Raw genomic sequence first — 24,628 nt, forward strand, 5'->3', positions numbered from 1 at the left:
TTTGTTGCTTTTTTTCATGAAGTATGTGCTTACCTTTGTTTTTCTTCATTGTTGTTTACTTTTATTAGAAAACCTTTAGCTAAAAGAAATTCTGAAATTTGGCAAAGTTGTGTGAGAAGAAAGAAAGAATATATGAAATGAGAGAATTTATATTTAGATATAGTTTTAACAAAAATTAATGAAAGTAAAGATGGCAACCATAGTACATCATTTATCCATTAGATAGTTGTCATGTGGTGTTGCAAGAGAGAATCTCTTGCGCTTTAGGTTTTAGTTGAAAAACTAAGTAGAAAAAGTGAATATATATAGGACTTCTTTGAATCCCCGAATTCTTAACAATCATGAACTGAATACTTATTTGAACTGTTACAATTGTCAAGTTTTCCGCATTAATTTCTCAAGAAAATTGGAAAAAAGGGATACAATTAATATCCATGTGATTTAAACACAACCAACCAAAATCAGCTGACGGTCTGAAAGTATTATGTGAACAAGTTATACATATATTTGAACAAGATGACGAGGGTTTTGCACTCAAAAGAACAAAAATGAAGTTTCCCCGTCACTCTGAAAGGCAAGAGAAGAGATGTAGCGCAAAACATTTTTAAGATTCCTCAGGTGGCTGGTCAGTCTGGTCCTTAGGTTCTGTTTCTGGTTCTGGTTCTGGTTGTGCCTCCTTGGGGGCGGCGCTGGCAGCGGCAGCTGCCTCCTCAGTTGCTTCGGCAGATGTGGCATTTTTCCTATTTGCAGCAGCCTGGAGGACATGGCTGTAGTTCCCTTTCTCTAGGAAGAGCTGAGAAAAATGGTGCTTGCAGTAAAGGACTCCATCAAGAGCTGCATAGGATGAATGTGTAAGGGCACAGCCGCCATGAGCACACCTGAAGCATGACTTGTGGTAACTTTCTCCCTCCAATGTCACCTGTTTAAATTACCATCACAAATCACTAAGTGTTACTTTTTACGTCTAACGTTCGTGTACAAACTTTGTTTTTGTGATTTCAATGAGTTACGTTTGTTTTTGTGTCGGATTGTGGATTTACAGAAAAAAATGAATGGTTCCTCGTATGTGATGAGTCAAGTAGTGTGAGTTAATATTTATGTATCTACTAGCTATCCAACATGATCATAAACTTGGTAACTGCTCATATGCAATCTTGGAAAATGTTGCATTTTTCAATGGATTGAAATTAAATTGGCTATATAGAACAGTGTGTTCCACCCACTGCACCCTAGTTTGAATCCCCTCTCCGTAATTTATATGAATTTTAATGTAATAGAACTATAGTTTGTCAAGAAAAACAAAGGCTCATTAAAATCAAATTAATCCCCTTAATTATATTACTCACCTTCTCCAGTGGATAGACTGTCTTTGAGCAAGTTGCGCACTTGTCTTGGGTTCCAGAAAACAAGGCAGAGAGCTTGCTGGGGACCCTATTCTGTAGAACATCATCACAGTTTAGTTGTTTACAGTACTGCATTTTAAAAGCAATATATATATATATATATGTATGTATGTATGTATGTATGTACATATATATAGAGAGTTTTGATCACTTGGCCCCCGTTGATCAGATCACGAAATTCCTTAGGCGGAAATCGCTCAATCAAAATCCAGTGGTTGACATTATATCCAAAATGTAAAATCAGAATTTCAACCTTATTTGAATGTGACAATTTATTCATACCAGTTGTTCACCCTGCTTCTCAGCAGATTTTGCTGCAAAAATTCATTAGAAAACAACATACTATTAGCAAACAGAAGGGAAAACAGAGAGAAAAAGTAGTTGCTTAATGCTGCAGAATAATTATAAAATATAATAATTAAAGCTAGGAAAAAAAAAATGTCACACCGAAATTCTTGCTGAAATTCCCAGATTCCTTGAAAAGTTGCTCGAAATGAGGTTTACAGTAGAGGATTCCATCCATGGAGGAATAGGTGCTCATCTGTCAAAATTATGCATGTTTCTTAATCATTTTCATATTTGGAAATATTTAACCAAGTTTTATGGTCTTTCAAATAAATGAAGACTCAATTATATTTATCAAATTAACTTTGAAATGTTCATGACTCTTTGGCATTGAAAATTATGCTAAATTCATCTTTCTTTGTTAGGTCTAACTTCTAAGTCATATATATAACGTGTATACGCAACTTAAAACAACACATGCATGAGCGATTGTCCACCATTGACGTGAGTTTTACAAATCAATCAATGGTTGAGAATCGTCCCAAAACCCGAAGAAAGCTTAGACACATCTGTTGCAAACCTAAACAAGGGTAAAAGATGAAAAGCGAGAGATGTATGTACCGAGAGAAATCCCTTGCAGTGGCTGCATTTGAAGCAGGATTTATGATAAGGTACTCCTTCAAGGGACAACATTTCAGTTACATAAACAGTCTTATCACAGGCCTTGCATTTATCCAAAGTTCCTGTAAACGCCATCGTTCTCCTTATTCTAACGAAACTAAAAACCAGAAAAATTATGCGGTCTTTGTCTTCAACTCAGGTGCCTGAGGGATCAGAGACAAGTTCAACAAGGTGAGCACCGTGCTTGCTACCGGTACCTCAGACAATTCCAAAATGGGATTGAGCAAAGTTTCTGATCGGTCTAAACAAAACCTAATTTATATCAGATTATAATGGATTTTGCAAATGCTGCTAAACGGAGGACAAGTGAATGGAGTAATTTATTGCCCTAATTGTGGAAGTTATCCGACTGGATTGGAGTAAAACAAGGTTGGTGATCTGACCTTTTCAAGAGCAAAAACACATAAAAATTTGAGATAACAAAATGATAGCCAAATGTTTAGCTATTTGGTGTTTGGTAGTTATGTTGGTTAAAAATAGTATTTTTCTTATTTGTCCAATGCAGGAAATTACAAACTTGTATGGGCCAACCATCTGATTAGTAATGGCAAAAGATAGTGTTCAAGGAATTAGGTAGCCCTGGCCAGAAGAAAAATAACGATTAAGTGATAATTTTAGCTGGAAAATAGGGTTATTTTAAAATTACACTCGCTAATAAAAATTTTATTTCCAAAATATAATCACTACAAATAAGTACAAGTCAAGATTTTCGAGCACCCCGATACTAATCGCCTTGATGTTGTTCTCAACTTGTGTATTGTTACCTGGTAACGCATCAGGTGTGAGATTTTATTATAAAATATCTGAGTATAATTAGTTATAAAACCAGTTATCGTATGTTGTTTCTTCTTTTGTCAACTTTGTCAAACAGTACATTTGTTTCAGGAAGTTGGATTACATTGACTTTTTCTTTTCCTAATAGGGCTATATCTGAATAAAACATAGCTTACAAATCATCAAAACCAGGAATTCTGAGAATAAAAATATTTCAAATACAACTCTAGAAGACAAGAATTACATCATAACTCGCCCCATTACCGCAAATCATGCTATATGAGTATTTGAACGACCCAACCATGGAGGCAACAGAACTTACTGGCAGGGTATGAGATCTGAGATGGTTTTTCCGTGCCGGTCAATCCTTCTCGAGCAGTTTACACCATCGTCAAGAATGTCCCGAACCACAACGTTTAATGATCGGATTCCCCTAACTTCATAAATTGCGACCTTTACATTTTCGTGGACCCATTTGTCTCTTTCGTTGATGGCATCCATATCCAGGAACAAAGAGGAGTTTAGGAGGGCCGAGACTACTTGCTTGACCACTGGGGTGTTACAATCGACTTTAACCTCATTAAATCTGGAGGAAAATGAGGGATGATGGAAAAATTCAAGTCATTTCCTTTGTCTCCAGCCAGGATATGTGCTACACCATAGAGTGGAATCTTCCGACCAGATGGAGCATGAGATTTTGCACTTCCAGAAAATCGGTTATCCAAATTTGTAGAAGAATTGACTTCATTAGCATGTGCCATTGGCAATGCAGACTCATACAGAGGACAGATATTTGTGCCACCTTCAACTCGGATTCCTAAATTACTTGATTCTTTTGCTTTGGTGTGCTTTACTGCAGTCCGCCAGAGTACATGTTCACGCTTGACCTGAAAGATCAGACAAATTATTTTTTCTGTTGAGATTTAAGCTGCATACTAGCTTGAAATCCAATCTGTAGATGACTATCCTGCAGCTGAAATTGAAGAGAATGCTGAAATAAAAGGAAGTGAAGAACTTACTATTTTTAGAAATAGCCGTTAGACTTTAAATTGCAACGACTAGTTTTTCTTTCTGTTTTTAGTAAGTAATACAGCTAGTATTCTTATCCTTTGGAGTTGTACTGTGTCTTTCAATCCTCTCCCAAGTGGAAGGATCGTAGCCTCCGATAGCCTGAGTGGCTGGAGATGCGTCCTTGATCCCTAAAATGTAGGGTCTGAGCAATTGACTAAGTTAGGGTTATAACTTCGTAAATGTTCTTCAATTTCATTAAGCAATATATGCAGTATTCTCCTCTCCCTGTGTTCTTCACTCTTTCACGACTTTTTTCTGTCACAAACGTTCAATCTTTATAACTAAATCAACCTATAAACTACATGCATTGCCTGGTACCATTCCAATCAGAAAAATTATTTTTTCTTCAGAAGTTCTTCACTTTGCCACGTTTTGTAATGAAAGTAACAAAAATCTGTCACCATTTTGATTGAGAACCTGATCTTATCAGTCAAAACTATAACAATTTTGGTTGGAATGAATTTTTAAGTTAACTTCAAGGGATGCAATAAGAAAAAAAATCAACATGAAAAAAGGGGGAAAGGGGTCAAAAACTAATGACGACAATATGCTATTTATGGTCAGAGTTTCAAGTTCATCAAATAGGTTGTCAAAGAGAAAACCAAAAGGATTAAGAATTGTGGATGTGAGGAGAGAACAAGAGAATACCAAATAATTTTCAAGGATGATCTCTTTCTTGTGTCCGGTGCTGCATTGATTAAACCAGTATAGTCATGTAACATATGATTTAAAAGGTGCCGAGCCACAAAAACAAGAAAGGCGAAGTTCAGTTTTCTTAAGCAACAAAATGCTAATTTGGGAGGAAAATTTATGGAAAAGCTGATCGGAAAGCTACCTGATATACCACCGCCGCCAGCTGGTCCATTTGTATACAAAGCAGTAAACTCTCCAACGAATTGGACTACATGTTCCTTTAGCTTGAATAACCTGTCCATACGTAACCTAATGTCACTAACCATCCGAGATGAAGCATTGTCACTGAGACTGGTTGCCTTCAGGCTAACAAGCCCAATTATATATGAGATTACATGGCTGCTAACACCAGGAATTACTTCTTCAATCCAAGATCTAACCTAAACCTAGCATGATATAAAACAGGAAATAGCTAAACTGGTTGGAGTTTTCAAGTAAAGCGGAATCAAAATGAAGGATTCCATTCAAAAAAGTCAAAACTTACTAAATTTCACATATTCAGAGAGTCACAGTACATAGGTTTTGGTTTATCTACCAGAAACTCTGCAGTCTTGGCACGTTTAACACATTCAAATCCCCCATACGATATTTCTCCCCATCCTTGCCAACCGTAGTTCTGAAAACTAGAAAGTTGATTATTAGCCAAAAAGAAAACCACCGAATAACAGTATTAAAATGCTTGCATGCAGAGATAACTGGACCTTTCAGTTTTTACGCATTTGTGCAAACTTATTCATGAACCACCAGAATGGGCAAGTAGAGCAAAAACTGAGTAACAGGAGACATAATTTTATTAAAAATTGCACGACATGGATGACCGAACCGCTGATGCCACACAAATGAAGAGTTTCATTGTCCAAAGAAAGCCACGTTCTTGAAGGGAAACTTTGACAAACCCACATGAAACGGATACAATCCATTCTCATTCTTGCTGTGGAAAAGCGTCTTCCCCCATGGATAGAGCGTTCACAAAAAAATCAGTAGGAGTGAAAATGAAGTAGCACTGATTATCACAACAAAATCGATGAACGCTGAGTAGATTAGCGGAAGCAGAAGGACAATGCAACACAGAATTTAAAGGAAATTTAGACACAGAACCGGAACCAATATGCTAAATAGACAAACCTGCACCATTACCAACAGCGACTTGATCTTGACCAGTGTATTCTGTGGAGAGGCTCAAATTAGCTAAATCATTGGTAATATGTGACCATGCACCACTGTCGGCATACCATGTAGGGGATTGTTCATTGCCCACAGGAGAGGCAGCCATCACAGCATGAGATTGTGAAGACGGATATCAGCCTTCGGAGAAAGGAGACTTGAAACAGTTTATAGTAGAATGACGAAGATCACCACAATAGTTACTACCATTAGAGGAAGAACCAATGTTACGATATCCAGAAGATAAAGAAGCAACCGCAACATGGTTGGGAAGATAGGAAGAGTGAGGAAAAGCAGCAGCGGGTGTAGGAAGAATTTCTCGATTCTGAAACGAGCCACTGCCGAATCCACCATGAAACAAACCGCCATTTGAACCACAGCGGCAGCCAACAAAGGGATGTACGACCATTGCCACGGTGAAGTGTGGTTCCACGACCAAGATTTGGAGAGGAGCCAAAGCAAAGCAACCATATCGCAAGACTCATAGGCTTTTCTCTTGCTTTAACCGAAGTAACGGTACTTTCAAAAGCAGGACCAACACCATTTAAAATCAGCTCCATAAGATCATTATCATCAATGGGCTTTCCCGCAAGAGCCAATTGATCAGCAAAGTTAACGTACTCTGTAACGGACATGTTACCTCTTTTAGTGGAATGCATCTGGTGCTTAAGTTGAAGAACACGAGTGCGAGATTGAGAAGCAAATCGTGTTTTCAAAGTATTCTAAACAGCTTGGGATGTTTTTCAAGCTGCGACAATGGAAAGCACATTTGGTGTCAAAGTTGAGTTAATCCAACTCAACAATTATTGGTCTTGTTGCCGCCAAGTCAAGTACTCAGGATTGAGAGTCGTACCATCCTGAACAAACTTTGCTGGACATGTTTTTCTACCATCAACATAGCCAAGAAGATCATTACTTTTAAGGGATTAAATTGGACAAGCCACAACATATGATTGGTTCGATCAAGTTTGATTGAAACCAAATAGGAAATATTAGGAAGGGAACTTGTAAGAAGAGAAGAAGCGGCCATGGAAGCTGAAGCTAAGTTGAGTAGATGGTAAGGCAGAAGAGGGAAACAAAAATTACAGTCAGAGGTTTGTCGTTAGACAAATAGCTCTAATACATTGAAGAGAATGGTATTTGAAACTTAGAATTAAGCTCTGTTTTGGAGAAATAATCCGTTAATCTACTTATATATCGAAATGGTACAAGAAAGGCTCCTTATATAGGAGTGCTGGAGTCTCATGACAATGAAGACAGCAGCTCCCAACTACATCCAACTATAATAAAAACTACGCTATACAACAATGAGTGCCCATACAATAGACCCTTGACTTTGTAATCACAAAGTATGATTTTGCTCGATCATGTTTGCTTACTTTGTATCTACAATAGACAAGCTTGCTTAATTCTTATCTCCATCTTTCTTATCTTCATCAGTCCCTTCATTATAAGATCTCGGTTCCAAATTAATTGAAGACAAACTAATCAGGCAGTACTAGTTTATGGTGTTGCATTTTGTTGTTATTGATGATGTGGTTGCTGTTGCAGGAGCCTCTTGGTGGTGCACAATTGAAACTTTTGAAGAATGCTCAAGAAAAGATATCGAAGGGGAAGCAACGGATAAGGTCTTAAAGTCAGCTAACTTGGAGGTTGTCGGCGTGACCAAGAAAAATATGGTGACTACTCCTCCAGAGTTGAAGGAGGAGATAGTAAACGCCGGGATTTATGAGGAAATTGAAAGAGTTGTAAATGAAGCCGGTATTAGTGGAAGAATGGAGGAGTTGAAGGCTGATATAGGAAAAGGCTTATCAAGTTCAGAAAGAAAGAGAAAGGGCAGAAGCAAAGATAAAGGAGGAGATTCTTGCTGCTTTGGATGTAGAAGCACTAAAAGCAAAGGTTGAGAGTTTGACAGTGGAAACAAGCCTTCCTAATGAAATTGATGCAGAAGGTAAGATTAGTAGTGCTGGAAATGGTAAATTTGTAATACCTTTTTCATGGTCCTCGAGATAATTTGTTACGGCGTTATGTAATTTTGTATTCGTGCATGTTTACATGATAGCTACGAATTAACAAGCTATGTTATAATCATAGAGTATTTATCCTAGCGTTCGTGGTCAAAATTTGATAAAACCAATAATGGTCATTCGGTTTGAATACATTACAATGATAAAGTATTTATCCTAGCGTCCTGAGGTAAAAAAAAAATTGATAAAGCCAATAATAGTCCCTCGAGTTGAATAAAAAGGAGAAAAACGTAGATTTTATGTAGTCCATTTAAAGTGAAATATCATTTCATCGAATTTAACTTCTCAGAAAGCAAAACCTATGATGTTCTCCAAAGCAATTATTGTCCGATCTTCCCACACATATGGAAAGAAAAGAGAAAGGTGAGAAGGATGATATTGCTTAACTTGTTTATATGTGCAAAAGAATCTCAAATTGGAAACATGACAAAGCATTACTAATAATTTATTTTCTTCAATTATCCAACTTTTTCTATCTCTATAATTGTATATTTTATTTAATTAATGAAATCTTTTTTGTCAACCAAAAGATGGTGAAAAGACAACTTAATCTTCTATCACACAAAAAAAAATGATAGACAAAAATGTAATTTCACAGGTCCAAATTTTACTTTTTTTTTATTGAAACCTCACATACAGGTTATGTTAAAATATCTCTAATATTTAAAATTTTGAAAAAAAAAAAAAACCAAAAACAAACCTCCCACTCCCCTCACGTTCTCTCCCTCTCTCCTTCTCATTTTCTAAAAATATGTGATCTTACACACAAAGTATGTAAGCAAATACTAGTTATATATTAAAAAAAAGAAGGGGGTCATATTGCTTAGTATTTGTATGTATTATTGATGGAAGAGACCTTGATAACCATTTTCTCAAAATACCAAGTATGACCCCAATTTAACATTTTTACTCCTATTTATAACAGACAACTTTTAATATAAGCGGGGCTAAATAGTAATTTTACATTAAAACGAAAATTTAGCAAGCATGTCCCGATTTTGTTATTATTAAAAAAAAGGAACTCCACATTCTCCCCTTCTCATTTGATCTCTAATAAAAAGAAAAGAGAAAAATCTTCTCAAACACAATGTGAACGCCTTTGCTCGTTTATTTTACTAAGAGCTTGTTTAGAAGTGCTTTTAAAATGACTGAAAGCGTTTTTGGTGAAAATGTTTTTAAAACCATTCCTTAGTCAAAATCTAAGTGAATCTTGGAAAATTACTTAAGTGTTTCCTGCCAGAAGCACATATTTGGCACTTCAACCAAAAAGTACGTAAATTGTTTTTGGAACCCAAAATTAATTTCACCAAAAGCACTTTCAGTTATTTTAGCACTTCCAAATGAACTCTAAAAAATTACCATTACCATATGCAACATCTTTTGAAGGAGACCTTTAAGGAAATGGATCCCCATTTTTTCTCAAAAATGTGGATTAGTTTTGAAGCCCACACCACATCAAACTTCCATGATCCGAACCACCTATTTTCAAGTTGCACATCATAGATCATCCTTGCAAAATAATAGCGAAAACAAAAATATTTGAGACATCTAATTGAGTTCAAAGCAATTAACAGCATTTTCTTCTATAAGAAACAACGTGATAATTAAATAGGCAAACGTTTTTAGATTGAAACGAATTTTTGCAAGGATGACATATGAATAGAGGCTTACAAAATAAACGGTTCAGATCATTGAAATTTAATATGGAGTGAGTCTCGCAACTAATCCATATTTTGAAAAAAAAAAAAAAAAAAAAAAAAATCCCTTCTCTTAAGGGGCCTAAACGTTCAAATGTTGGTGATTCATCAATACCACTGCTACAATTGGAATCCCTGCAATGGGCATTAATCCTGAATAGCGACGTATTATTGGGGACAGTAAGTCCAACAATATGAGGTCTCCAACATGGCGTCGCTCATAAGACAATAACACACTATTGAGTGTTGTAACCATCAACGCGAGCAATCCAACTGGAAGCTCCCTAAATGGCATAACTTGCCAAACGACTCATTATTGAGTGTTATGAGTCTATCTATATGACTGCTACAATTGGAAGCTCCCCAAATAATGTAATTTCATATAACGACACACATTGGATGTTGTAAGTCCATTTAATGCGAGTGTGCAATTGGAAGCTCCCTAAGAGTAGTTCCATCTTGGTCTTTTGTCCGGTGGACTGGCGTTAGAATAGGGCCGGATAGCCCGAGTGACTTGGTCCAACGTGTGCCAACCCGAGGGAGAGGCCCTGCCCGAGGGAGAGACCTGGCACGAGTTACCAACCCGAGAGCTCGAAGGCAACATGATGCAAGGTTGACGTTGCCTAGACATCAACCACTTTTTTATTGCAGGAAATGGCCTGCAAGGGCTGGAAGGATTCAAACTAAGCAAGAGCTCCAGAACCCACAAACTTGCCGGAGTTTGCTCCAAGGAGGTGACCAAAAACTGGGCAAGGTTTCAGATAAATTGCAGGGGTTAAACCTTTAGTTTCAAACTGGGAAAACACCACAAATCTTGTCCCAAGCAACATTAAGACATAATGAAACTAGATTTGCATAGAGAACCTCACCGGGGTTCGAGTTTCAAATCTTGAAGCTCTCAGCTTCAATGGTGGTTTACACCGTGATAGTCCGATGACGCATGCAACGGTATTGCTGGGATCCTTTAGTCCCAGAGATTAAGGATTCATGGTTTTGGAGTTTGATTTGTTTAATTTTCGAAGAGGAAAGTGGGTGAGAGCTCTTGGAGCTCTAGAGAGGGTGAGAGTGTCGAGAGCTTAGAGAGAGAGAGAGGGAGAGAGGAACTTCAGAAAAATGAAGAGTGAGAAAGATGAGTGAAAGTAAAATATTTTCCGGGAAAATGAAGAAAGTAAAATATTTTGTATTATTTTATAAATAAATAAAATAATATTATTTTATTATCTATTGCCAGAGCTATTCAAGTGTAGGGGTGGAGATGCAAAAGGTAGTTACTGTTCATTAAGGACAGTTACTGTTCACTGGGTGGATTAAATAATGAACACGATGGAAGTGCTTTAAGAAATGTAACCCCGTAAATAATGACTCATGGTTGAATGTGAGTTCATATGGAGAGAGTAATATTTCTATGAACTAAAAAAAGGTAGTTTTGTAAGAGGAAAATAATAATCAATTGTTTTTTATGAGATATATGATGAATGCTACGGTGAGAGTGAATAGTGAAACTCTGCCAAAAAAAATGAAAAATTAGAGGTGGAAAAATACAAGTTGAATCCTTTGTTTGATTTAGTTTTTTCCTTAACTCTTAATCCTTATGATTTATTATAAATCCTAAATTGTGAGCTAAACATTGATCAACATAACAATTTTAGATATTTTTTATTAATCAAATGCCAAACACTTCAAGTTTCATCTATATATAAAGTGAGAAGGTGAAAAATGTGAAAGTTTTTAATACCCTACAGTGCTCACTTTAATAGAGAAGAACATTGAACAATCATCCAAACAATGTAGGGACAAAATGATACCAAACTTTAATATTTATTATAAAATAGGAATAATCATCCAAACTTTAATATCTCTACTAATTAATAATAGGGAAAATTAGAATCTCCTACAATTTTTCTATATCATTTAGATTAAACATCTGTACTTTTTTTAAATTTGATTAAAGTGCTTTGACCAATACTCACTTCTATTTTTTTTTAAATTAAAATAATTTTTGAATTTATTCTTTTATTTGCATGATGCACTTTTCCTTATTTAGTGAAGATATTAGTAATTAAACTATATTTTCTCTTTTTCCAAATATGTTTTTTCGGTCACAGTTTTTTTTTGTTATGCAAATATTTAATATTATTTCTTTTTCCAAATGGTTATTTCATTTTCAAATAGTTGGTGATCAACATAAAATGTAACATCCCACATCACCCAGGGAAGTGATTCTTAAATATATATTCTCATCCCTACCTAGCACGAGGCATTTTGGGAGCTCACTGGCTTTGGGTTCCGTAGGAACTCCGAAGTTAAGCGAGAAGGGGGCTAGAGCAATCCCATGATGGGTGACTCACTAGGAAGTTGCTCGTGAGTTCCAAAAACAAAACCGTGAGGGAATGGTAAGCCCAAAGCGGACAATATCGTGCTACAGTGGTGGAACAGGGTCGGGAAGTGATCAATCCCGGGCGGGGATGTGACAAATTGGTATTAGAATCTAACCCTGACTGCGTGTGTGTCGACGAGGATGTCGGGCCCCTAAGAGGGGTGGATTGTAACATCCCACATCGCCCAGGGGAGTGATCCTTAAATGTATATTCTCATTCCTACCTAGCACGAGGCCTTTTGGGAGCTCACTAGCTTCAGGTTCCGTAGGAACTCCGAAGTTAAGCAAGAAGGGGGCTAGAGCAATCCCATGATGGGTGACCCACTGGGAAGTTGCTTGTGAGTTCCCAAAAACAAAACCGTGAGGGAATGATAAGCCCAAAGCGGACAATATCGTGCTACGGTGGTGGAGCGGGCTCGAGAAGTGATTCGCCCCAGGCGGGGATGTGACATAAAAGCTCCGTGTAATTTTTTTAATTTTTTTGTTTTTTTAAATATAGTTGTTGACGAATTATTATTATGTACAATACATTACGTATATATTATCTGCGGGTCATTACGTATATATTATCTGCGGGTACATTTGAATTTACAAAAATCATTAATTGGTACATTTATTTGCAATTTTGATACGTTTGATTTGATACATATTGTTAATATTGGTACATTATTTTTATTTTGTACACATTGTGCATTGGTACGTTTATATTATTCTCAATCCTATTTTCTCTTAACTTATTAAAAGAAAAACTTATTTCGGTACGTTTGATTTTAGGGATTTAAAAATATTTTAAACTATTTTGGAAAGAAAATATCTTAAATCGTAGATAATTATTGCTAAATTGTAGCATTATTGTGAAAATAAATTGAATCTAACTAACTTTTTTTTTTTTTTTACAATTATCTCTAATGGAGGAGAGTGTAATAAAAAAAAAAGATTATAGGAAATTTGTTACAATATAATATGCATATAACACCAAAATTATCACAAAAAAATTATTTATTTAAATTACTAAAAGACATGAATGTTTGATTTAGAAAATTTAAAATTGTGGCAGTTATATCAAAAGATCAAAAAAAAACAAAAAAACAAAATAGAGTTCCTGATGTAATATAAGAAAACCGTGGGGGCCATTAAGCAAATAGAAACATATATGACGCCCTAGACCTTTAGCCAACAGCGGTTCGTCATCCTCTCTTCCTCTCTCTGGAGTTTTCACGTGTCTTCCATGGATTCCAAATCCAACAATTAGGTCTCAAATTCTCTCTCTTTCTGTGGAGATAAACAAACAAGCCCTTCAAATTTCACTCAGAGGCACTCATTTCGCTCAAGATCCGTACAGTTACACCCCGATTTACTTCACAATTTACCAAAACCCTAGCTTTGATTTCATTTATTCTCTTCGTTTTGTAGCAATTTTCCCCAATTTCGTTACCAAGCGGAGAAAACATTTTAAATTCGCGCTTGGTTTCGCCTTTTTGCGGTGACGATCTAGCCACCCAGAGAAACCCTAGTCCAGTTGTTTATTTATTTATTTATTTTTTGTTTTTTCTAGGTTTTCAGAATTTTTTAGGGTTTTAGGTTCTGAATCGCGGCGATGAACAGTAATAGAGGTAGGTACCCTCCGGGGATCGGAGCTGGGAGAGGCGGCGGCATGAATGCGAACCCTGCATTCCAGTCTCGGCCGCCGCATCAGCAGCAGTATGTACAGAGGAACCTTTTGCCGAACCATCATCACCAGCAGCAGTACTTTCAACAGCAGCAACAACACCAACAGCATCAACAGCAGCAACAACAACAACAGCAACAGCAGTGGCTCAGGAGAGGCCAGTTGGGTGGGAGTACAAGTGCTGATTCGGCCGTTGATGAAGTGGAAAAGACCGTGCAGTCGGAAGCTGTTGACCCAAGGTGTGTGCGTTCTTTCGTATAATGCATGTTTTGTGTTATGGTTGGCTTTTATGTGTGGTTGGGAAAAATTGGTTCTGTAGTAATCTAGTTACGTTATTGTGCCATTTGGTGAAATGGGTTTTGTTATGGACATGGATAGTAATCGTAGCATTATGATTTTAAAAGTTCTGTACTTTTGTAGTTTGCTATGCTGTCGTGTAGCATAAGACATTGACAAATGTTCGAAAACATTCTGATTTTGGGAATGTAGGTAAGTTGCTTTCTCATCTGGTGTTAATGATGTGTTTTTAATTGATAAGCTTTTGACCTATCATGGATGTTACGATGTATGGAGGAACTTTTCTGATTCCTGTTCAGGTTCCATTTGTATGGGTATCAGATGTATCTTGTGCTCAAGCTTCCGATTTTAAGATAAGTCCTTTAAAGAAAATCTGTTTTGTGCTTGTCTTTGGGTATTTAAGTTGTAGAAAGGTTAGAATGTTTTTGCAGTCTGGCATCAATTGAGGAGCGCCACAAATCTCCCTCAGTCTATTCCTAAGATAAGCGTGTAAGAAAGTATTGGTCACTTGTTCGATTGTACATGGATGTGTCTTCTCCTCTGGGGCAACCTTTCATTGCTTTTCCTGATTTTTCTGATTGGTGTTAACATGTGCACTTGGGGATTAGTTTCCAAAATCTCCGGGTGTTAGTCCAGTAGTAGCACGAGCTGAGATAAGAGCCTCAGGAAGCTTTTGCATTGTGTTCGATTCTCCATGGGTCTGTAGACTCTTGTGGGACCACCTTCCATTGTTTGTCCTCGTTGTAGATTGGAGTGTCTACACATGCGTTTGGGGACTAGTCGGGTTCAAGACTAAGATGCCCCTGAGTTAACAGAAAAAGAAATTAGTGAGGACCACAAGCACTGGCCTAGTTCTTTTCTGGATCCATCCATGATTGGATCCACACAAATAGTGATTATACTAATTAGTATTAATTACTAAACTATCTATTGGTTGCAAGATGGGGTGATTTATATAGGATAAACATGGAAAACCCAATTAGGATATGAGGGAATTTTTTATTAGAGTAAAACCGCTAAAACTAGTACATCTGAGTCATTTGTGTTAAAAAGTTAGAAACTAGTACATCTGAGTCATTTGTGTTAAAAAGTTAGCTCTTTGGACCTGTTTCTTGGACTAAGATTCTTGGTGATTCTGGTTGATATTGTAATTTAAAGGTTCTGTACCTACGGTTTGGTTATTCAGTGTAAGTGAAGACTTGTTTTGCATTGTATTTATTTTGGAGTGCTGATAAATCATATGCTTAGGAGTTCTTGACATCGGAGTTGTTTCAATGTACCCCTTGAGTTAATGAATCATAATGGCAGTTTCAAATATCAAATTAAACTGTTTAGTTGTTGGTTTACAACTTTATATTATACCTATTGAAAAAGCTTTTCTTGGTAACATATTTTTGTCATCGGTTATCTGTTAATATTATCTCATTTATTTATTTATTTATTTTTATCCCTGCAACATATTATGGTTATAAATCATACTCTACATGGTATCTTATTTTGGTTTCCTCTTTTACTTATCCTATTTAGTTCGCAAGATTGGAAAGCAAGATTAAAGATTCCAGCACCTGATACACGTTTCAGAACAGAGGTTCGTTATTTATTATTTGATATGCAATTCTTTATCATGTGTACCGTATTGTTAATGTGATACTTCTCTCTAGATTTTGAAGAGCAAATCATTCAATTCCAGTTTTATGTGATTTTTAAAATAAAATGAAAAATCAAGTTGTTTAAGCTCACATCAAAGTTCAAACTCAATGAATGAATAATATTTAAAACAATAGTTGTTTGTGATTTCCTATTCTAGTTACTAATGATTTCCTTCAGGATGTAACTGCAACAAAAGGAAATGAGTTTGAGGACTATTTTCTGAAACGTGAGCTGCTGATGGGAATATACGAGAAGGGATTTGAAAGACCATCTCCTATTCAGGAAGAAAGTATTCCAATTGCTTTAACCGGTAGTGATATTCTTGCTAGAGCTAAAAATGGAACGGGAAAGACAGCTGCTTTTTGCATCCCTGCTTTGGAAAAAATTGATCAAGATAACAATGTAATACAAGGTTTGTTCTCTACCATCGAATTGCATCTTCCTACACATCTTAGGCTCAATCAAAAGATCAGACTGTTGGGGGCTTTTGTTTTAATGCTGCTTGATTGACTGTAGAAATCTTTGCTAAAAGGCTACCATTCTGGTATAGAAAGGCTGCCAATCTGCTAGGCAGCTGGATTATGATTTTGTTATAGAAACTGATTTTGTGTTGATATGTGCTTTATTATTGTACAGTTGTTATTCTTGTTCCAACTCGTGAGTTAGCTCTTCAAACGTCACAAGTCTGTAAGGAGCTAGGGAAGCATTTACAAATTCAAGTTATGGTTACAACCGGAGGTACCAGCTTAAAGGATGATATCATGCGTTTATATCAACCAGTTCACTTACTTGTTGGAACTCCTGGAAGGATTTTAGATCTTGCAAAGAAAGGTGTTTGCATCTTGAAAGAATGTTCTATGCTTGTTATGGATGAGGTAAATACTTATCTAACTCCACTAATTTTACATAATATAAGAATTTTTCCCAACAATTGTTGGGTACATTCTGTCATCCTTGTTCTCTTTTGGGCACTACTAGTTTTAGGTTCCACTTTTAAGAACTATCATATAGTAGATATTTGATATAATATTATGTTGAATTTCAATTAGTCAGTGCATGATCAGTCTTTGTAGTGTATTAAATTTTTAGGTTAAATTTGTATCTTTAAGCTCGTGACGTTATTTGTTTTAACTAATCTGTGATTGACTTATTAGAAGCATCTTGTAAGTGTGGTGGCCAGGTCATAGGCTTATTGGTATCGACATCTCTCCTGTAGAGGGCAGATACTAAGATCAGATTCCCCCTTAAGTGGAAGGGGTGAAAATGTATCTTTAAGCTCGTGACATTATTTGTCTTAACTAATCTATGATTGACTTATTAGAAGTGTCTTTTAAGTTTTTAAGTGTGGTGGCCAGGTCATATGCTGATCGGTATCTTTCTCTCTGCTGTAGAGGGGAGAGTACTAAGATCACATTCCCCCTTCAGTGGAAGGGGTGAAAATGTTGGTTGCCTTTAGCATCATGTGCTGAAACAATCTAATGATGTTTTTGTCAATGTTTGACAGGCTGATAAACTTTTGTCCCCTGAATTTCAACCTTCAGTAGAGCAGTTGATCCGCTTCTTACCTTCACATCGACAGATTTTGATGTTTTCAGCTACATTTCCTGTTACCGTCAAGGACTTTAAGGATAGGTATCTGCAAAAACCTTATGTTATCAATCTTATGGATGAGCTTACTCTAAAGGGTATTACACAATTTTATGCCTTTGTCGAGGAGAGACAGAAAGTCCACTGCCTAAACACCCTTTTCTCTAAGGTGTGATATGAACTGTAATTATTTGTTTGTTTGTTATCATTTACTTTTAACTTCACTTCATGCGGGGTTCATGGATGTGACGATGGGTCTGTTTTTTCAGCTTCAAATAAACCAGTCAATCATATTCTGTAATTCTGTGAATCGGGTAGAATTGTTGGCCAAGAAAATAACAGAACTCGGCTATTCATGTTTTTATATCCATGCAAAGATGCTGCAAGACCATCGTAACAGAGTATTTCATGACTTCCGTAATGGTGCATGCAGAAATCTTGTTTGTACTGGTATGTTTTTTTGTTGTGCTCTATTCTCTTTGTACATGTCATTATTTTCAAATTTTTTATTTTTACTTTTGGAAATTAATATATATTCTATACTAGGAAGATCTGTTTATAACTATAGGTGGCCTTACAAAATATATGTATTTATTAGCATGTGGCTGATTATTTTTTGGTTGTATGTGGATAAGTACAATTTTTTTTTTTTTTTTTTTTTTGTGAGGTTTGCTGAGAGTACTTTTTCTAGACCATGAAGTTCTGATGGTTTTTAGCACTTGTGATGATATCAAAGAAATAGTGCATGTGATAAACTGTTTTATGACTCGTATTATACGTGGTTGGCTTGATCATTCTATTTCATGATTTCTTCTTCTGTGTTCATGAGTTATTCCTCTTGTTTTAAGTTGCATTTCGTATGGTTGAAATTTTGACGTTTGTAATGAATGCTTTGGATACTTGATATTTTGGTTTAATCCTTTTCTTTTTTGTTCTTTTTTCTTTTTGGGATCATAACTGCAGATCTTTTTACAAGAGGAATAGATATTCAAGCTGTTAATGTTGTCATTAACTTTGATTTTCCGAAGAACTCAGAGACATATCTTCACAGGGTGTGTAAGAAACAGTATCTGCAGAAATAGATAGAGTAGAAACTGATGCCATATCTACACGATTTATTTCTTACTGTCTACTTTTTTGCTGTGTGTATGCATGTATCTCACATGCAGGTTGGTCGATCTGGAAGGTTTGGACACCTTGGTTTAGCTGTGAATTTGATCACCTATGAGGACCGTTTCAACTTGTATGTATATTTATATACCAAATCCAAATTTGCTGTATATAATGGGTTTTATGAATGAGGAATGACTTAATTCATTCTTTCCTGCAGGTATAGAATTGAGCAAGAACTTGGCACTGAGATAAAGCAAATTCCTCCCCATATTGATCAGGCAATTTATTGCCGGTGATTGGTGGTAGAAAACGTTAGTATGACGTCAATGATGGTAACGTCTGGGTCCATGATGCTTAAGAGCTAGATTTCTAACATTGCATTTAAGCTTGCATGTCTTGTTCTATATCCAATTCTGTTATCGTCATGTTTACCATATGCATTTTTAAATTCTCCTTTAGTGTATGCAATCTACTGTTGTATGATGTGTAATAAATAAGAGTGGGTGGGGCGGGGTGGAAACTAGTTTATGTGGATAATCTCGTGTATTCACTTTTCATAATATCAGAGTTGTCCACATGTTTACTCCTAGGGGTTTTATTCTTCCCCAACAAATTATTCTCCACACCTGGGTTTAATTAAAAATTTAGTGGTCTCTCTCTCTGTGCAAAATGACTTCTTTAGGAAAAAAATCTTGCTCTAAATTCTTATAACCAAGTTCCAAAAAATTAAGAGATGATCTTTTCCAGGATGTTTTCTGGTAATAAGCTGCGATGTATCTGAGTTATTTTAGGTATTGGTGTTTGGAATAATTTATGGAGGAGTCGCCTTCGAACTTGTCCATTTTGGGACTAAATTTTGTCCGCCCTTAGAATCGCTGGCAGGGAAGTTGGGACTTTGTCATTTGAACTAAGAATACTAATTATTCCTCCTGTCAAAGTGGGGTGTGAAATGTGTGCTGCTGTTTATGATTATTTTTTCATATTGTTGAATTTGAACAATGCAATTGGGAAACCTTCCTGGAACTTGATCAATTCATGCCCTACCAAATCTGCCATGTTTACTTGCGTAAAGTTCGGAGATGTGAAATATGAATCCAAGAACTACTAGTTCCGAAGTAATTTACCAGTACCTGCATAGACTATCAAAAGCTTTGTTTGATTCTGATGTTTTGGATAGATTATTTTACGCAATTGATAATGTGCTCTTTTTTCCTGTCTTCGTAGGGATGATGGGGTGCTCTCCATTCAAGAAGCTATAGCTCTGGTGGTAGGAATACTCTGTGATGCATCGTCCCTTGAATTGTGTTTGTGTTCGTAGATCTGAAACTTTAATTGGGACCCCTTGAGAGTTCTTATGATTGGCCTATAGGTACCAGATAGATAATGGGTCCGGTTCAGAACTGCCGTTGTTTTTATTAACAGACTGGGTTTGTAATACTTGCTGAGTTGCTGGTGTTCGGGTTTGGCCACCGTTGAACTTCTCAAGGATAGCTTGTGCAAGCAGGGAAATGAAATCTCTGCTTCCTTTTGTGTTCTTTTGTTCTCGTCTGTTTTTCCGGTTTGTTAGCCTTGACCAGCGTGTTCCATGCTTTGAAATAGTTTAATGTACCCGACTTTGTTGAATTTCAAGTTCCCTCTGTTTGCTGTTTCTGTCTTGTTTGGTTTTTTTTTTGGGTCAATCGATAGATTTTGGCAATTTAGATGTTAGATTAGCCACTGACGGGATTTGAACTCATGTCATCGTGCAAGGGTTCAACTCCTTAAAAGTCTTGAACTCCGATAATGATTTGTTGGCTCCTACATTTCTTGTACATCCCTTGCATTATCCTTCCAACTCTTGGTCTTTTTTATCTCATATGCTCTATGTATTTCTCCTCTTATCACAAACATAAAAACTCAAAATAAAATAATTATCGAATGCCCTTTTGAGTTGGTATAAACCGTAAAAAACAAGCAATCGGTGATTTGAGATATACTGGGCTGTATGTTCTACTTGTTTTGACATTGAAATTGATTACTGCACTGCAGGGTATAGTTGGAAGATCATAAAATGTAAATTCTGTGTTTTTGTTAATGGATCAAGTCTTGATTGAACTATTTGAAGGAAATTTATTGAATCAGGATATATAATACACACAAAAGGGGGATGAAAATGACCTAATTGACCCCCTCAAAGATGATCAAAATAACGCATTGCAAAAACATAAAGGCCCCTAAATTGTAACTTCAAATTGCACTTCTATCTGCTTCTTTTCCAGCCGAAAGGGAGCATGGCTTGCAAACGGTTGATGCACAAGCTAAAAAGATTGAGAAAAAAACATAGCATATATTAGTCACAAATTTAAAGACAATTAGAGAGGCCAAATTGATATTAATCATGATGGCAATGATGCCATGTCATTACACTATAGTTATGTGGAAGAGTACTTACAGTTTATCCATCAACCATTCTTCGTCGTCTTATCAACGCCACCGTCACATAAAGCCAATCGTATACGTAGTTCAAGAACTTGTAGTATGTGTATCTCCATGACTTGATGAATATCAAACTCCCACAAATTCCCCAAAATCCAACAACAAATCCAAGCGCTAAACTCACATAAAATCCAGGTGTTATAAACCCATCCTTCTTTTCAACTTGATCTGGATGCTCCTTTGGTTGCTCCTCTGGACACTGTTGAAGTGGAATTCCACAAAGCAGAAGATTCCCATCAAAACTAGAGGGCTCATAGTTTTGGAACTGAGACCCCATGGGAATTTTTCCAGACAGGTGGTTGTTTGACAAGTCCAAGACACCAAGACCATAAATCTGAAGAAGCCTTGGTGGAATTCCTCCATAAATTTGGTTGCTTGACAAATCGAGGGATTGTAGCGAAGCCAACTTCCCAATCTCTGGAGTTATTTGACCTGTTAAATTGTTTCTCGATAGGTTTAAAGAAACCAACCCAACAAGATCAGTGATTTCATTAGGAATCTCCCCAGCTATCCGATTGCTCGATAGATGAATACTCTTTACAAGCCCCAGAGTACTTTTGTATTTGGACATTGTGTGTTTCCATATCAAGGATACTTCGTCATCATAATAATCGCTTCGGAAAGAAGTCGTATTCGTAATATGGACGGTGCCATTCTCATAACTGACTGGACCAAGCTTAACGTCATACTCATGCCTGACGGTTGGACTTAAATTTCCTATTTCAGCCAAATTAGTCAAATTGTTGAAGCATTTGGGTATACTTCCGGAGATATTGTTTATCGAGAGATCCAAAATTTGAATGTGTTTCAGATTACACAACTGCAACGGAATGCTTCCATAGAAGTGATTAGAACGGAGGATAAGGATAGCCAACTTTGGAAGTCCAACCCCTAACCATTCAGGTATTAACCCTGATAAATTATTTTCTCCAACATCAATGACCACGAGCCTTGTACAATTCTTCAAGGATGAAGGCAATTCTCCAACAAATCCGTTCTTGTTCATCTTCAGTGTTTCAATTGAAAATAAAGAGCCCATTGTGGCAGGAATTTTCCCAAAGAGAGCATTGTAACTCAAGTCTAGAAAGGCTAGTTGTTCAAAATGCATCCAACAATCAGGAAGTTCTTCATATAAATAATTGCTTGAGACATCAAGAAAGCCTAAAAAACTAACCTTGACTGGACACAAGAAAGAAGTTAACTCTGAAAGCTTGTTGTTGGAGAGATCTAGAGATAACGCCTTGGAAAGGAATGAAGGGATTGGACCTTCCAATTGGTTCCAACTCAAATTCATGCGAGGAGGGGAAGATGAGGGAAACTCAAATCTTGAATTTGGAATTTTTCCTCTAATTTGGTTGTTGGAGAGATCCATATTCATCAGAGGGATCAGAGAGAGATTCATACTAGTCAAAAAACCATCATGAGACAGCCTGTCCCAAAACCAACTTGGAAGGATATCAGAAATTCCTGTATTTGAAATATCAAGAAATAAATAATTTTTCTGAGTTTGAAGCCATTTAGGAAAATGTGGACCCATCTTGCAAGAGCCCAAATTTATGAATTCCAATTGGAAGGGAGGAACCCAATTAGAATTGAAGCTTAAATTTAGTGAGTTGAAGGACAAATCCAAAGAAGTTAATTTGGAGAGACTGGAGAAGTGGCTTTCTGAAACCACCCCCTCTAGAGCATTCTCTCCAAGGTCGATATACTCGAGCTTAGGCATTTGCCCAATACTTTCAGGTATTGTTCCACTAAATTGATTTCTAGAGAGAGATAATTCTTTCAATGATGAAAAGTTTGTGACATTAGGAATTGATCCAGAAAGAAGATTGTCTGAGAGGTACAGAATCTCAAATGAGTTCTGATCAGGGCATGTAGACATTAATGTTTGAACCAACCTGGAAAGCTGTCCACTCAAAGTGTTGCTGGAAAGTTTCAATGCTTGCAGGTTACATAACCTGGAAAAAGATTGCGGAATCCCTCCCTCAATTTGGTTGCCAGTGAGGTCAAGATGAACAAGGCTGGCACTGTAGTTTGACAACCATAAAAATATTGAAGAAGTAAGTTGGTTGGAACTGAGGTAAACATGAACAAGAGATTTTGAAGAATTTATGTTAAAAAGAGTACTGGAATGAATGAGAGGAGCAGGAAGACCACAGTCAATCAATGACAAGTCTGTAAGTTTAGGGAGCATATTAATTGCTTCCTGCCAGTCATAAGAATTACTGAGATTGTTCCAATCGAGACCCAAATAGGTTAACGATGAAAGGCGAGGGAGCCATGAATTAAGATTTTCAACACTAGCAAACTCATTGCCTCTGAGATCGAGATATTGCAAGTGGGTAAGGTTTCCAACCTGACTTGATAATCGACCACCAAGAGAAAATGCTCCATGTAAATCAAGTTTGACAACGTGGCCGGTATATTTGTCGCAGTAGACTCCTTCCCATGATGCACAACAATCTTGTTTTTGGGCTTCGCTTCCCCACGAAGAGAGTTGATTGTAGCTATCCACGAGGCCTTGTTTGAAAGCAAGGAGTGCTTTCCTTTCCCTGTCTATGCACCTCATCACCTTCGGCACCTCAGCAATATCCCTGTGGCCAGCCCCTCCTGAAGAAATATTGACTTCAAAGGATAGGGAAAGGTTGCAACATTGAAACAAAATTAGGACCACAATTATTGAAGCATGAAATAGTTTGAAGCACCTATTTCCTTCACCCTGCATCTTAACAACAATGAAGAAGAAAAAGTATTTTAGCTCCGTTATTGAAAACTGGAAAGCAATTTGGAAGAAGACTGTAACATTGCAAGTATATATATACACATAAAATCACCTCTTACACGAGAAAAGTATGCATTACAGTTGTAGTAGTTAAAGCAAAGTTAATTGTTCGAAAAGGACGTGATCGATGTACAAAATACTGTAAATTAAGAAGCAAAATCTGCTTTTCAACGTAAACTAGGCCCTATCTTTCTTTGTCAATATCATTCAATAACACTGACGTGTGGAAAATGCAAATAAAAATCAAACAAATCTACCAATATACAAGTAAAACTTAACTTGACTTACTTTTATAGCTAGAAATTAAATTAGATGAGAGAGAATTTCGCATTTCATTTTTTTCTAAGCAAGCCTCGATTTAGACAAAGGCGACTCGAGTGACCAGTTATTCATTTGACTTACTAATTGAATAATCCATAATTACAGTGGTAACTACATGATGTTAACCAAAAAAAAAAAACATCCAAATCAGAAAAATCGTATTTTCTTTTTCATCTTTTTGTTTGTGGACAGAATAGGAAGCCATTGGATTGGAGAAATTAATGGACAAAAAGTCTTTGGTAATGACTTGACTTACTGTTCCTTGTAGAAATGTAGAAATTAATGGACATAAAGTCTTTGGTAATGACTTGACTTACTGTTCCTTGTAGAAATGTAGAAATTAATGGACAAAAAGTCTTTGGTAATGACTTGACTCACTGTTCCTTGTAGAAATTAATGGACAAAAAATCTTTGGTAATGACTTGACTTACTGTTCCTTGTAGAAATTTAGTTACACAACCCAACTGGGGGTATTGACTTGACTTGCTAATTCAATTAATGAAACGGGATGCTAAGATGCCTGCGCCAAAAAAATCATGCAACGCGGGCCGTGTGGAAAACT

The 24,628-nt window shown here is 36.6% G+C and overlaps 3 protein-coding genes across 5 annotated transcripts; 1 reads left to right on the forward strand and 2 right to left on the reverse strand.

The window, feature by feature from the left end:
• Positions 1 to 354: 354 nt before the first annotated feature.
• On the reverse strand, positions 355 to 2,612 carry LOC137735680 (LIM domain-containing protein PLIM2b-like). Its single transcript, XM_068475127.2, has 5 exons — positions 2,310 to 2,612; positions 1,851 to 1,944; positions 1,686 to 1,717; positions 1,347 to 1,436; positions 355 to 919 (listed from the first exon to the last, which is right to left on the reverse strand). The coding sequence occupies exons 1-5, from the start codon at positions 2,442 to 2,444 to the stop codon at positions 605 to 607; spliced, it is 666 nt and encodes a 221-aa protein (XP_068331228.1). The 5' UTR covers positions 2,445 to 2,612; the 3' UTR covers positions 355 to 604.
• A 10,699-nt stretch (positions 2,613 to 13,311) lies between these two features.
• LOC137733418 (DEAD-box ATP-dependent RNA helicase 8) lies at positions 13,312 to 20,111 on the forward strand. 2 transcript variants are annotated; one of them, XM_068472569.2, is made up of 10 exons: positions 13,312 to 14,080; positions 15,666 to 15,726; positions 15,966 to 16,200; positions 16,425 to 16,663; positions 17,293 to 17,544; positions 17,645 to 17,825; positions 18,339 to 18,427; positions 18,545 to 18,618; positions 18,706 to 18,820; positions 19,713 to 20,111. In XM_068472569.2, the coding sequence occupies exons 1-9, from the start codon at positions 13,770 to 13,772 to the stop codon at positions 18,782 to 18,784; spliced, it is 1,521 nt and encodes a 506-aa protein (XP_068328670.2). In that variant the 5' UTR covers positions 13,312 to 13,769; the 3' UTR covers positions 18,785 to 18,820; positions 19,713 to 20,111. The 2 variants fall into 2 exon arrangements, with proteins under 2 accessions (XP_068328670.2, XP_088552569.1); XM_088696443.1 differs by lacking the exon at positions 13,312 to 14,080 and adding an exon at positions 14,267 to 14,330 and having other exon boundaries at positions 14,438 to 15,726.
• Positions 20,112 to 20,577: 466 nt separating this feature from the next.
• On the reverse strand, positions 20,578 to 23,754 carry LOC137733417 (receptor-like protein EIX2). 2 transcript variants are annotated; one of them, XM_088696442.1, is made up of 3 exons: positions 23,320 to 23,748; positions 20,920 to 22,990; positions 20,578 to 20,785 (listed from the first exon to the last, which is right to left on the reverse strand). In XM_088696442.1, exons 1-2 carry the CDS (start codon positions 23,355 to 23,357, stop codon positions 20,923 to 20,925), a joined length of 2,106 nt encoding a protein of 701 aa, XP_088552568.1. In that variant the 5' UTR covers positions 23,358 to 23,748; the 3' UTR covers positions 20,578 to 20,785; positions 20,920 to 20,922. The 2 variants fall into 2 exon arrangements, with proteins under 2 accessions (XP_088552568.1, XP_068328669.2); XM_068472568.2 differs by having other exon boundaries at positions 20,920 to 23,754.
• Positions 23,755 to 24,628: the final 874 nt, after the last annotated feature.

This window comes from Pyrus communis, chromosome 7 (genome assembly GCF_041283825.1).
Source record: "Pyrus communis isolate YQ-2024b chromosome 7, ASM4128382v1, whole genome shotgun sequence".
Taxonomy (NCBI): domain Eukaryota; kingdom Viridiplantae; phylum Streptophyta; class Magnoliopsida; order Rosales; family Rosaceae; genus Pyrus; species Pyrus communis.

Coding starts and splice junctions, on each gene's coding strand:
- LOC137735680 (XM_068475127.2), bottom strand. CDS start 2,444: ATGGCGTTTACAGGAACTTTGGATAAATGCAAGGCCTGTGATAAGACT. Junction 1,945..2,309: donor ACTGCAAGGGATTTCTCTCG/GTACATACATCT, acceptor TAATTTTGACAG/ATGAGCACCTATTCCTCCAT. Junction 1,718..1,850: donor GAATTTCAGCAAGAATTTCG/GTGTGACATTTT, acceptor GAATTTTTGCAG/CAAAATCTGCTGAGAAGCAG.
- LOC137733418 (XM_068472569.2), top strand. CDS start 13,770: ATGAACAGTAATAGAGGTAGGTACCCTCCGGGGATCGGAGCTGGGAGA. Junction 16,201..16,424: donor AGATAACAATGTAATACAAG/GTTTGTTCTCTA, acceptor ATTATTGTACAG/TTGTTATTCTTGTTCCAACT. Junction 18,619..18,705: donor TATGAGGACCGTTTCAACTT/GTATGTATATTT, acceptor TCTTTCCTGCAG/GTATAGAATTGAGCAAGAAC.
- LOC137733417 (XM_068472568.2), bottom strand. CDS start 23,688: ATGCAGGGTGAAGGAAATAGGTGCTTCAAACTATTTCATGCTTCAATA.